At 34.1% G+C, this 13770-nt stretch overlaps 3 protein-coding genes across 3 annotated transcripts; 1 reads left to right on the top strand and 2 right to left on the bottom strand.

Moving 5' to 3' along the window:
- LOC104761137 (cell number regulator 6-like) lies at positions 1493 to 2911 on the top strand. Its single transcript, XM_010484172.2, has 5 exons — positions 1493 to 1615; positions 1691 to 1798; positions 2033 to 2147; positions 2250 to 2518; positions 2609 to 2911. Exons 1-5 carry the CDS (start codon positions 1613 to 1615, stop codon positions 2807 to 2809), a joined length of 696 nt encoding a protein of 231 aa, XP_010482474.1. The 5' UTR covers positions 1493 to 1612; the 3' UTR covers positions 2810 to 2911.
- On the bottom strand, positions 3668 to 5963 carry LOC104761136 (F-box protein At5g51380-like). Its single transcript, XM_010484171.2, has 2 exons — positions 4648 to 5963; positions 3668 to 4096 (listed from the first exon to the last, which is right to left on the bottom strand). The coding sequence occupies exons 1-2, from the start codon at positions 5817 to 5819 to the stop codon at positions 3829 to 3831; spliced, it is 1440 nt and encodes a 479-aa protein (XP_010482473.1). The 5' UTR covers positions 5820 to 5963; the 3' UTR covers positions 3668 to 3828.
- Positions 11233 to 13373, bottom strand: LOC104761135 (F-box protein At5g51370-like). Its single transcript, XM_010484170.2, has 3 exons — positions 12622 to 13373; positions 11837 to 12245; positions 11233 to 11737 (listed from the first exon to the last, which is right to left on the bottom strand). The coding sequence occupies exons 1-3, from the start codon at positions 13286 to 13288 to the stop codon at positions 11461 to 11463; spliced, it is 1353 nt and encodes a 450-aa protein (XP_010482472.1). The 5' UTR covers positions 13289 to 13373; the 3' UTR covers positions 11233 to 11460.

Here is a 13770-nt window from a genome sequence, read left to right as displayed (position 1 = left end):
GATACTAATAATTAGTGTGTCTGATTCTTTATCGTTCTAAGCTATTTCAGGTTACGTGGTTGACAAACATAAGTATTACATATGACCGGCCACCACAATTTAAGCAAAGTTTGTAGTACTCGTACTTATTTATCCTACTCATAGTTCTCTCTTTGGAGCTTAGCTAGTAGCCTAGTAACTACCGCATCCTATCACTTTAAAACTAGTTGTCTAAGTCGGTTAAGCCTGCTTAAGTATAAAATCCAACTGAGCTTCTTCGCGTATGGGATTAGAGGAAAGCTCCGTAGACCGAAAATGCAAATACATGCATGCATGTGATCAAGTGACTCCAGAGCTTAATATTTTTTTCGAGATTAAATGAGATGCAATATTCTAACACTTTGTTAGTTAACGAAATATTTAAACACTTTGTTAGACAAGGTGCTATAGTGAAATGATGATTTATCTATGGTGTAGCGAGTTAGGATATTTTAAATTCATATTAATATTGATCCAAAATTTTCCCACTATATAATTCTCGCATGTGACATTTTTAAACATTTTCTATTATAAATGTTCAGAATTTTTATTTTTATATGATATAGTTGAATGGTTGGGCTAAAGATCCAACTTAAACTAGATACAAACTTTCAAATTTGGATGATTGCTAAATTAACTTTCAATGCTAACTCAGATTTAGATTTATTTTGGTTTTATCTGTAATATGACTTTGAACAATTATCTACTAATTTTAAATGATGTGGGAAGATGAACAAACAAATTTTCTTCGTTGATTGAGTAATACATATCCATTTTCAAAATTCAGATCACGTCTACTGCAGAAAAAAATCTATAATTATATTAATTTTATGTATTCTATGATGATCCAATACAATTAATAAAAAAATAGTAAACAAAGATTATAGAAGAATCATAATATTTAAATTTTAACAAAAGATTTATAAATATCTATAATACTCCCTCAGTTTCAAAATATAAAAGAATTTTTTTTTAACTAAAACACAAAGATTAAAAAATGTTTATTTTGAACAAGTTCAACCAATCAGAAACAATACTACATAGTATAAAATATTAATTAAATTTAAAACTTGCATAGAAACTTGAAAAACATCCTATATTATGAAACAAAAAAATTTCTCTAAAACATACTACATTGTGAAAAGGAGGAAGTATTAATTATGAAACTCTATTTGGACATCTTAGGTTTTTTATAATTATTATTAAAAAAAAAGTTAATTGTGTTTGATTTATGTAGATAGGATAGTAGAGAATTAATTATAGAGATTATATATATATATATATATATATATATATAATTTCATATTCAATGTTTACCCTTAATAATTTCCTAAGTTTTTATATAAATCTAAAAAAATCTAATTTCCTAACTTTTACATTTTTTATTCTAAAATGTACCTGTTTGAATGCGTTACTAGTTTTTTTGGTAACTAGTTTATGGTGAGTCAACGGAAGAGAAGAAGACCAAATTAGTCTTTTGAATAACAGTTTGGTTAACAAAGCCTCAGAAACATCCCTCTTCTCTTTAATTACAGAGGAACAAGACGGAACCTTTGAGATCATCACTCTTCGGTTTCTTCTCCAAATCCTTCACATGGTTCGAATCAAGATCCCTTTTTTCTTATCTCTCTTTTTCAATTCGATTTTGGGTTGATCTTAATTTTGGTTTCAGATGTCGGACGGAGGAGCACCGTCGAGGTACGTTAAGTTAACAAAGGAGCAAGCTCCCGTCGATGAGATTAATCCCGGCGAACTCAATCAACCCATTGAGGTTTCTCATGTAATATGCCCACTACTCTACTACTGATTCTGATTTTTAACCGATAATGTTAGTGATTTTCACAAGAGATCCTTGACTTGTGTTCTTCGTATGATCAATTTGATTCTATGTGTTGTGTCAGTTTTGACTAAGGCAGGCTCGATTAGTGTTCAGTTCTAGATTTTGACAATTTGATCTGTATGGATCTGTGCTCTGATTCTGTGTGTGTGTGTGTGTGTTGAAACATGTCCGTAGCTAGCTGTTCACAAATGTAACGAGTGTGGCCAACCTTTACCTGAGAATTTTGAAGCTCCTGCTGATGAGCCTTGGACTACCGGAATCTTCGGCTGTACTGAGGACATGACTAGTTGTAAGAGTTTTCACAGATCTGTCATTTTTTTATTCATCTTTACTACAACTAGGGGCTTAGTTTTTAGTCCACTTCCCATGTCTTGAACACACTCTTTTACAGTTTGGCAGGGACTAATTTGCCCAAGTGTTCTCTTTGGACGTGTCTATGAGACTCTGAGTGATGAGGAAACCTCGTGTACCAAAGCATGTATTTGCCATTCCATTGTAGTTGAAGGAGGTCTTACTGCTGCGTCCATTGTTGCTTGTGTTCCCGGTATAGATCCGCATACCTCTTTTCTTATATGTGAAGGCTTGTTGTTTGTTTGGTGGATGTGTGGTATCTACACTGGAAACGTCCGTCAAAATCTACAGAGGAAATATCATCTCAAGGTATAATAAAATCAAAAGCTTCTTTCGTAACATCTAATAATCGATAAAGAATCTGAAAAATGTGTGTTTTTGTTTGATTGATGGAAACAGAACTCTCCTTGTGATCCATGTATGGTGCATTGTTGCCTTCACTTTTGTGCGATTTGTCAAGAGCACCGTGAGATGAAGAACCGTCTTTCGGATAACTTTGTGATGCCCATGACTGTTATTAACCCGCCACCAGTTCAAGAGATGAGTGCCTCTGTCCCGGTCTCACACCATAGCTCTGATCTTGAGATGAGGCCATTGTAGTCCTCAATGTTTCAACCAAGATTCAAGGTTTTTGTTTTGTGTCAACCTCATCATCTCTAAATCTTTTTATGTAAAACTGATTTGGTTTGTTTCAAACTCACATAGATGGATTCTGTTTTTCTTTTCCAATGTATAATTAATGATTTATTCTTATCTTAAAATTAAGATTTTTTTTTTAATGAGTAATTAATTATGTAATTTGAATTATTCTACTAGTTATGAATTTTTCCTATAGGTAGCTTGCTAAATTTATCTTTCTTTTGGATAAATATGAGAAACATTAAAGAATCTTTAAAAGATCGTAACACGTTTTATATTTTTATAAAAAAAAATACCTAGTCATATTAAAATAACAAAACTTTTTTTCTTATAAGTAACGATAACTACGAAATTAGGTACGTAAGTCTCTGCCCTACGTTTATTTTCTTTTAGATATTACAAAGGACCACATCAATCAGAAGAAGATGATCGGAAAAGATTCAGACTTACCTGTGTCATCTCCGGCGGCGGAAACACGAGTTTCTGCATCGCTGCCATGTTTTCAGGCGAGTGTTGAAGGGTTACGTAAACGGAAGAGTTTAGTTGAAGCAGGAAGGAGAGATGTCTTCTACGGAGAAGATGACGTGGCGGATTTGATGTTTAGAGAAGAGGAAGTGAAACAGGACATGGTCATGAGAGCTTACAGAAGCAACGAAGCTATGAGAACTATACAGGATTTGAGACGAACTCGATCAAGGTTCTTTTGCTTTGAATGTTTTGACTTTCTCAAACTTTTTTTCTCTAGAGATCGAAGAACCTAAAACAATTCTTTTTTTACTTGTAAATTTTTTTTGTTTGAATTTTTTCTTTTCATGTCAATATAAAATTGAAATTGAGATTATGGACAACAAAGAGTTTTATTATACATAACAACAGAACATTGCAATACATAGGATTTTACAACAGAGTAATGATTTTGATGCCCCAATATCAAAGAGTTTTCAGGGTACATGAGATGCGAGAACTTACATTAGATAACATCATCTCTTCTTGAAGAACTTGCTGCCTCTCTTTCCGATTCCGGCACCTTCAAGACTAGATGAGAGATGAGACCTTGTGTCTGGTCTCCACGTTAGTTCTTTGAGAAGGGAGAACAAAGACGAGAGTGCCGCTGATATTTCGCTGTCTTTTATGTTCTTGCATGACACTACTCTCATGCTCTCAAGCTCTTCCCAGTGTAGAATTACTGACTCTAAACCGCTTGTTGTTAGGACTGAGCATCCTTCCAAAGACAGAAACCTCACCCTCCTGCAAGATACAAAGATGATCAGAACCCTAACAGAATGACCTAACTTTTACACTTACCTTAAGAGTTAAACTAGCAGAACGTTCATTATTTCTAAAAACTTTTCAGGGTTTTTGTGCAAGTTGTTGTATTTATCAGCACACAAATCAAAGCAAAAACCAGTAATGCTCTTCAGTCTTCACCATTCAGTTAAAGAACACATTACTTTCTCAGAGAAGCTAAACAGTTAATGCCTATCATCATCCATATTAAAAACTTCAGTCAACATAGCATGGAATTATGTCTCTCGCTAACAAAATCAAGTGGAACACCAACACCAATACGAAGTTTAGGTTTTTATGATATAGTTCAGTTAAACAACACGTTACTTTCTCGGAGAAGCTGCATTCTACTTTTTCACAGTTAAATTTATGGGATCTTGATGTGAAAAGACCTAAGAGGATTAATAGAAAACCATGGCCTATGCTCTATGAAGTAACCATTTGAATAACAATCCATGAACTCAATAATTGAAGGGAAACATCTATAGAGAAGTAATCTAAAGCCAAGTTACCTGAAAGCTTTAGCCACGCTGAAAGAATCATCATCCAGTCCCCAACAATCCTGAATATTAACCTTAGTTACTCCATCACACACCTTAAACAAGGCTCTCATCCCCTCCTTATCATTCAAACAACACCTTATGAGTTGCAAACTCTCCAGAGCTGGACAAGATCCAAGCAACTTTTCCGGTCCAGGACTAGAATCTATCTTTCTACAAGACGAAATCCTCAACGTCTTCAAACTCTCAAAATACGAAAGCGCCGCTATCCAACCATCATCCATTCTATGGTCACAAATACTCAATTCCTCAAGCACTTCACAACATTGCCCAATTGCTTTAACCCCATCAAAGCTACCTTCACAACCACTAAGCTCCAGCTTCACCAATCTCTTACACCCTTGTGCTAAAATCGTCAAACCTATATCAGAAACCGAAGAACTATACAATCCATCAACAATTCCAACCAATCTCAACGCTCTCAGATTCTCACAAGCAGCAATACCACGCAAGAGATTATCACTACACTTATGCAACTCTAACTCCTGCAAATCAGAACAGTCCTCAGCTAAACTCAGCAATCCCATTTCAGTAGCATTAATCACAACAAGTTTAAGCAAATCACAGCTCCCTCTTCCTAATACCCTAACCCCTCTATCAACCATTTCACAATGCAACAAATTCTCCTCAACAAAATCCCAATCCGACGACGAATCCGTAGATACATGAAACGAAATCGACTTGTGACAAAGCAAAATCCCCGAACTCCTCGAGGGATTCAAACACGCGTTAACCAAATCAACACTCGTAAGCTTAGGAAACCTCGAGGTAAGCCTCCCAAACATGAGAAAATCCCAATTTAAAACCTTCACATTCTTTAAACGCCGTCCCTGAAGATACAACCACCGTTTACACACGAGTGAGACATCTTCGCTCTGAGACTCAGGAAGCTTCTCGAGGATCCTGAGGATGATGGAATCTGACAACGAAAGTGTTCGATCGACGTCGGAGAATTCAGAAGCAGCGGATTTGAACCTGGATCTCGGTGATTGGGCTTGAATCACGGCGGAGACTGCTTGCTTGAACGACGTCGTTGGGTGGTTTAGCCATGGACCGGTCCAGCTCGAGCGTCTCCTTCTCAGAGGCGATTTAGGACTCGTCGGCATCTTCTCCCTAAAAGACATCGTTTTCAACTTCAACGGTGGATTGGATCTAGTCTCTCTATCTCTCTGGGTTTTTGATTTAGCGGCGGATTACGAACTGTTCTAACGGATACAATGAAAGAGATGTTTTGAGAGAAAGAGAGAGAGAGAGAGAGAGAGAGAGTTTTGAAAATTTATTTATTTTTTGGGGAGTGAAAATTAAATAAAAACTAAATTAAAAAATTGGGGGTAATGGGAATCACGGTGGGATTTGAGTTGACTTTGACTAAGAAGAGACAAAGATGGTGTTGTCATGTTGTGCACATCTATACTCAAATTGTGTGTATTTTGGCCCACTTTACTTGTTTACTAGGGAGCCTGAAAACATTGAATTGTGTTTGTTGATTATTAGATTATGATTAGCTTAATATGCGGGTTTAGATATCTAATGTTCACATGAACTAACACAAATTTTCTAATTTTACCCTTAATCTAAATCTAATTAAACTATTAACCACTTATTAAATAGAAAGACATATATATAAATATATGTATAATTCAATGTTTTATTAATTTGTTTGAAATTTATAAAAATGACACTCTTTATTAAGCAGAAGGAATATTATTATAAATATAGTTTCTCAAAATCGGTTATTAACATAATAATCTAATATATTATATAAATTTGGTTTTTTAAAAGTCAGTTATTATCATAACTAGAATGTCGGTCTATGCGGAAAGTGAAAACTTTAAAAAGATTAACATTTTTAATTTCACATTTCGAGTGAAATTTTTTTGGTAATTTTTTTATTGTATAATATAAAAGTCATAAATAATGACTAAGATGAATTAATCATATTAGTTAAATAAAATATTTGTTATATATATAAAAATGAAAAATCGACTCAGAGACAATAAGAAAATAATGTTAAAATTTAAATCATTATTCTATCAAAATTTATAAAAAAATAATAATAAGAGAATCAGGGAGAAAGAGCTCATAGCTGCAACTGCAACCAATCAAATTGACTAAAAAGATAAATCTATGAAAAATTAGAAATCACAATTAATTACCTAAATTAATACTTGAAAGAGATGATCAATACAGTTAGATGGAAAACGACACCAAACAAAAGTTAGATGAATAAATCAATAAAGAAAACAATCCAATTTTTTTAACAAAGATGAGTGAATTAATGTTGATTAATAAATTGAAAGAAAATAATACTCATAATTTTCAAATTTGGAGGCATTAAACAATAGTGAAATAACAAAAACTCTTTTCAAGGTCTATAAAAAAAATATATATATATATATATCTAAACAAAGAGGTGTGAAACAAAAATGTGCGAAAACTAACAAATGTGAACATTGAAAGCTAGGAGTACGACGAAGAAACACAATTGTTGGATCAAAATATTGCAACTTTTAAGATCATTAACAAATCTAAACAGTTAGATGAGATAATAAAAATAATCTCATCAGTTATATTTAAATGGACCCCTAAAAGTGAGTTTGCTATAATATACAAAAATATAAATCTATGATTTTATTTATTAACTTGTAAGTATAAAAAGTACTCAGAAACCAATAAATTCGAGAATTGTTTTTGTATTCCATAAAAATTTATATATAATAAACAAAGAGGTGTAAAATATAAAGGTGTAAAACATAGAAAGGTAAAAAAAATGTGAAAAACTAATAGGTGCGATTTTTGAAGATAGGGGTACGATGAAAAGATGCAAAAATATGAAAGTAAAGACGGGTGAAACAAAAAAATGCAAAAACTAACAAGTACAAACATTGAAATCAAGGGGAACAACGAAGAAACACAATTATTGGATCAAAACACTGCAACTTTATATAAACAAAGAGGTGTAAAACAAAAATGTATGAAAACTAACGAGTGCCTACATGGAAAGTTGGGGGTGCGACAAAGAAACACAATTGTTGGATCGAGTCTTTGAAACTTTTGAGATCATTAACAAAGGGTGAGATCATTAACAATACTTAAATAATAAAAACTCTTTTCAAAATCCATAAAAAATCTGTATATCTGTATATATATAAAAACAAAAAGGTGTGAAAACAAAGAAGTGTGAAACAAAGGTATGAAACAAAAAGGTGCGAAAACTAACAAGTGCAACCATTGAAAGCTAGTGGTACGACGAAGAAACACAATTGTTGGATCAAAACATTGCAACTTTATATAAACAAAGAGGTATAAAACAAAAGGGTGTGAAAACTGACGGGTGCCAACATAGAAAGCTGAAGGTGCAACGAAGAAACACAATTGTTGGACCGAAACTTTGCTACTTTTGAGATCATTAACAAAGGGTGAGATCATTAATCATACTCAAAGAACAAAAACGCTTTTCAAAGTCCATAAAAATCTGCATATATAAAAAAAAAAAAAGAGTGTGAAAACAAAAAGGTGTGAAACAAAAAAGTGTGAAAACTAACAAGTGCAACCATTGAAAGCTAGGAGTACAACGAAGAAACACAATTGTTAGATCAAAACATTGCAACTTTATATAAATAAACAGGTGTAAAACAAAAGGATGTGAAAACTAACGGGTGTCAACATGGAAAGTTGGGGTTGCAACGAAGAAACACAATTGTTGGACCGAAACATTGCAACTTTTGAGATCATTAACAAAGAGTTTAATAGGTGCAATTTTTAAAAGATAGGGGTACGACAAATAAACACGATTGTTGGAAAAAAAAACTTGCAACTACAGTAAAACCTCTATAAATTAATAATGTTGGGACTAAGACATTTTATTAATTTATAGTGATATTAATTTATCTATAAATTAATAATTATTATTTTATAGTGTAAATTAATAATTATTAATTTATAGATATATTTTTAATTGTTTATTTTTTAAAAAATTATGAATTGGAAAAACTATAGCAAAATAAGATTAAACTTTCGGATGTTATAAATTTTATGGTTTAGGAATTGAACTTGTAATATTTAGAAAGCACTATTTACAATAAATTACAAATATTATAGACAAATTGACTTATACACATGAGACACATAAATTCAAATCTATGAATAATAATATCAATTCTCCTATTTTAATAATCTGTCAAATTATCAAATTGTAAATGATGCATATCTAAAAATTAAAACTTTAAATTTTAATTATTTGTATGACATGTTATAAAATATTTTAGAGATATTATTATAGGTTGAAAATACAACATTACAATTGTTCTATAGAATTGAGCTTTAGGAGAAACATACACTATTATATCAGTATATATATATATAAATTTACATAATTATTAATTTATGATATTATTGGGACCATATTTTATAAGAAGATTTCGAAAAAATTATTATCTTATTATCTTATCGAATATTGTTAATTTTTACACTGGCCCGACTTGGGACCAGCAAAATTTATTAATTTATAGTGTTTATTAATTTATAGAGTATTAATTTATAGAGGTTTTACTATATTGGGATCATCAATAATTTTAAACCGTTAGATGATATAATAGAAACAATCTCATCCGCTAGATTAAAGTTGACCCCCAAAAGTGGGTTTGCTATTATATATAGATTTATTTTATTTGGTAAGAAAAGGGAGAAACCCCTATATTATTAAACTGAAACTAAACAAGTTCCGTAAACGTCCATCAACATCATCTTACCTTAGCAAGGGAACAAGCTCCGCCGGGAGAACATCAAACGAATGAAACCCAAAGAAAATGCATAATTTACTTTATACAATAAGAAAGATGAATTTAACCAATTTTCAGACTTGGAATTTGTAAAGTTTATATTCTCCTTTAAATAATTTTTAGTCATTCTGACCAGAAAATAGATTTAAAATATATATATATATTACGACTAAATAGGAAAGCAAATCATCATCACATCTACGTTCAGAAAAGGAAATTATGATATTAGCATATAAAACTTTTGATAAAGTGTACATTATATAGGTTATAGGTTACATGTTAATGTTAATTAGGGTTAACAAATAGGAAAAAAAAAAAAAAAAAAGAAGAAGAAGAGAGAAGACGCATAGAGGAACTCAAGTCACAATCTCCTCCTATACATCACAGCTTCTCCGGGGTGATCATGGACAGGAAAAGATCCTGCAATAATATCAACAGTCTACCTCTAGATTTAAAGGTGGAGATACTCATGAAACTTCCGACAAAGTATCTCGTGAGGTTCCAATGCGTCTCGAAGCCATGGAAAAGTATTATCAAAGACTTCATAGTCATAGACACGATCATGACTCAACAACCATCGCATTATCCTCACTTCATTTTCAACCGGCATCATGAATATAAATATAATACTACATCCGACTTCTCGTATGGTCATGAACCTCATCAAATCACAAACCAAGAACAACAACTCCACCACGAGGAAATCAGTGGAAGAACCTTCGGCAAAAAAACAAGGTTTCAATTTCAATACGCATGCGGCTTGGTCGGGATTCGGAGATCACCACCTTATAATGATTTCAAAATATACAACATTACAACGAGGAGAGATATTTCCTTACCCTGATCACCCCCAAGGTTGTTGTTCTACTTATTCGGGTACGACCCTTTGGAGAATCAATACAAAGTAGTGTGCCTAGCTAAACAAATATCATATCCACCGGAAATGTTTCCTTATATGCCTTGTCAAGTTTTCACATTGGGAGATCCCAATAAGAAGTGGATGGATATACAATGCGGTATTGGAAGTCACTATCCATTTGGAACTCCAGTTTGCATCAACGGGGTAATCTATTACAAAGCAGTGATATGGAATCCGAACCGGAGTGAGGTTTTGTTGAGTTTCGATGTTAGGTCCCAGAGATTTAATCATGTTAAACCTATAACATGCCAATTCACCTTAAAAAATCCACTCTTATAACCTACCAAGGGAAGTTAGCATGCATATGTCGCGATAACACCTTCTTCAACGAGGATGTGGATATGTGGGTTATGGAGGATGCCGAGAAACAAGAATGGTCCAAACTTACATTTTTAGGCATGCTTCAAGGTTTAACAAGTCGGATCAGATTTGCGAAGGTCACTCCTCCTGGCGGTGAAGTCGTTGTAGTCCATAACGTAAATTGGAGTAAGCATGCATCATATGTTTATTACTATGATCCGAAACTAAGTATTCCTAGAAAAGTCGAAATCCAAACTACAATTTCGTCAGAAAGATTAAGAAGCCCTAGTAATCACTTGACAGTGTGGCCTGTGACGAATCATGTTGAAAATATCACGTCTTTGTAATTCGTTGCATTATTATTAGTTGAGAGAGTTTTTCCAATATATAACTTATATGGATGCTATTCTTTATTATTGTGGTTGATTTGCGATGACTGCAACACAAGTTGTATTTGAGCTAAATTGATAGTTTTCTTCAGAGATCTAAAGTAGTAACTCAAACAATGTTTTATGAAATCAAATGCTAAAGTTGAAATTTAGTATTGTGAACGGCAAGAGTTTTATTACTATACATAACAACAGAACATTACCTTGCCATACATAAGAGTTTTGGGACGTATTATTTTGTAACAGAGTAATGCCCCAAGGAAGAAGAAGATAACTAAGGGTGGTTTGTCTATATTAAGAGTTCTCAAGGTACATGAGAATGCGAGCACTAATACAACATAACAGAATGTAGAACACTCTTCTTGAAGAACACTCTTCAATGTAGAACACTCTTCTTGAAGAATTTGCTGCCTCTCTTTCCAATCCCCGCACCTTCAAGACTCGATGAGAGATGAGACCTTGTGTCTGGTCTCCACGTTAGTTCTTTGAGAAGTGAGAACAAAGACGAGAGCGCGGGAGAAATTTCGCTGTCTTTTATGTTCTTACATGACACTACTCTCATGCTCTCAAGCTCTTCCCAGTGTAAAATCACTGACTCTAAACCGCCTGATGTTAAGACTGAGCATCCTTCCAAAGACAGAAACCTCACCCTCCTGCAAAGAGAAAGGAGATTTATCAAAAGCCCGCAAAACAACACTCGACAACTGAAGAGTAAACATATTACAAGGAAGTGATCTAAAGCAAAGTGTTACCTGAAAGCTTTTGCCAAACTGAAAGAATCATCACTCAATCCCCAACAATCCTGAATACTAACCTCTGTTGCTCCATCACACACTTTAAACAACGCTTTCATCCCATCCTTGTCATTCAAACAACACCTCTTGAGTTGCAAACTCTCCATAGCTGGACAAGACCGCAACAACTTTTCCGGTCCAGGACTAGAATCTATCTTTCTACACGAAAAAATCCTAAGTGTCTTCAAACTCTCAAAATACGAAAGCGCAGCTATCCAGCCATCGTCCATTCTATGGTCAGCAATGGTCAGCTCATCAAGAAATTCACAACATTTCCCAATTGCTTTAATCCCATCAAAGCTACCTTCACAACCACTAAGCTCTAGCTTCACCAACCTCTTACACCCTTGTGCTAAAAACGTTAAACCTATATCAGACACTGATGAACTATACAATCCGTCNTGCTCCATCACACACTTTAAACAACGCTTTCATCCCATCCTTGTCATTCAAACAACACCTCTTGAGTTGCAAACTCTCCATAGCTGGACAAGACCGCAACAACTTTTCCGGTCCAGGACTAGAATCTATCTTTCTACACGAAAAAATCCTAAGTGTCTTCAAACTCTCAAAATACGAAAGCGCAGCTATCCAGCCATCGTCCATTCTATGGTCAACAATGGTCAGCTCATCAAGAAATTCACAACATTTCCCAATTGCTTTAATCCCATCAAAGCTACCTTCACAACCACTAAGCTCTAGCTTCACCAACCTCTTACACCCTTGTGCTAAAAACGTTAAACCTATATCAGACACTGATGAACTATACAATCCGTCAACGGTTCCAACCAATCTCAAACCTCTAAGATTCTTACACGCAGCAATGCCATGCAAGAGATTATCATTACACTTGTGCAACTCTAACTCTTGCAAACCAGAACAGTCCTCAGCTAAACTCAGCAATCCCAATTCAGTAGCGTTAATCACTACAAGTTTAAGCAAATCACAACCCCCTCTTCCTAATACGCTAAGCCCTCTATCAATTACGTCACTGTGCAATAGATTCTCATCAAGAAAATCCCAATTCGACGAATCTGAAGATAAATGTAAAGTAATCGACTTGTGACAGAGCAAGATACCAGAATTGACCGGCGGATTCATACACGCGACGGTCGCTAAATCGACATGCGTGAGCTTTGGGAACCTCGAGACAAGCCTCCCGGACAAGACGAAATCGAAATCAAGAACCTTTAGAGTATGGAGACGACGACCCTGGAGACTCAGCCAGCGTTTGCAGACGAGTGAGACGTCGTTGTTGCTCTGTTGTGAATCAGGAAGCTTCCCGAGGATCTTGAGGAGAAGAGAATCGGATAAAGAGAGAGTTGGGTCGTCGACGATTGGATTATTGAAAGGCTTGACATTTTTTGAGGGTTTGATTTGGTTTTGGACAAGCTCACCAAATTCAGACATTTCTTGTTGCTTCAGGCTATATCTCTTCTTTAACTGATTTTGCGCGTCTTTTATTACTTCTGTCTTAACCCAGAAATAGTGAGTCTTTTTGGACAACGACTTGGAATTTTGAGTCTTCGAGTTTCTCGGTTCGGGTGGCTCCGGTTTTTGGTTTATACGGTTATGGAAGAAAGTGGTTCTGATTTAAACCGGAAAAACAAAATTTGATTCGGTTTGGATTAGGTATTGTATTATGTGATATCTGTTCGGTTTATTGCTATTTGGCGTTCGGTTTATTTTGGTTGTTTAAAATTTTGCTCAGTTTAGATAAAGGTTGGTTAATTTGGTCAAGTATTAAAAATCAATCTATTTTGGTCGAAGTTTAAAACATTGATGGAGATCGAGATCTACGGCAACAGATAAATAAATTAATAAACATTTTTATAAGGATTATTAAGTATTAACCAAGGATTCATTACCTTGTAGCTGTTAAATATTTTCAT

Source organism: Camelina sativa, chromosome 18 (assembly GCF_000633955.1).
Source record: "Camelina sativa cultivar DH55 chromosome 18, Cs, whole genome shotgun sequence".
Lineage (NCBI taxonomy): Eukaryota > Viridiplantae > Streptophyta > Magnoliopsida > Brassicales > Brassicaceae > Camelina > Camelina sativa.
Note: the sequence above shows the minus strand (reverse complement) of the source record. Positions and strands in the feature narration are given on the sequence as shown.

Excerpts from the sequence above, each read along its gene's own strand:
- LOC104761135 (XM_010484170.2), bottom strand. The coding sequence starts at position 13,288 with ATGTCTGAATTTGGTGAGCTTGTCCAAAACCAAATCAAACCCTCAAAA. Across the intron at positions 12,246-12,621 it reads TTCATCAGTGTCTGATATAG|GTTTAACGTTTTTAGCACAA; the intron begins GTTTAACGTTTT and ends TGTCTGATATAG. Across the intron at positions 11,738-11,836 it reads AGTTTGGCAAAAGCTTTCAG|GAGGGTGAGGTTTCTGTCTT; the intron begins GTAACACTTTGC and ends TTCTCTTTGCAG.
- LOC104761136 (XM_010484171.2), bottom strand. The coding sequence starts at position 5,819 with ATGTCTTTTAGGGAGAAGATGCCGACGAGTCCTAAATCGCCTCTGAGA. Across the intron at positions 4,097-4,647 it reads AGCGTGGCTAAAGCTTTCAG|GAGGGTGAGGTTTCTGTCTT; the intron begins GTAACTTGGCTT and ends TGTATCTTGCAG.
- LOC104761137 (XM_010484172.2), top strand. Across the intron at positions 1,799-2,032 it reads AACCCATTGAGGTTTCTCAT|CTAGCTGTTCACAAATGTAA; the intron begins GTAATATGCCCA and ends ACATGTCCGTAG. Across the intron at positions 2,519-2,608 it reads AGAGGAAATATCATCTCAAG|AACTCTCCTTGTGATCCATG; the intron begins GTATAATAAAAT and ends TGATGGAAACAG.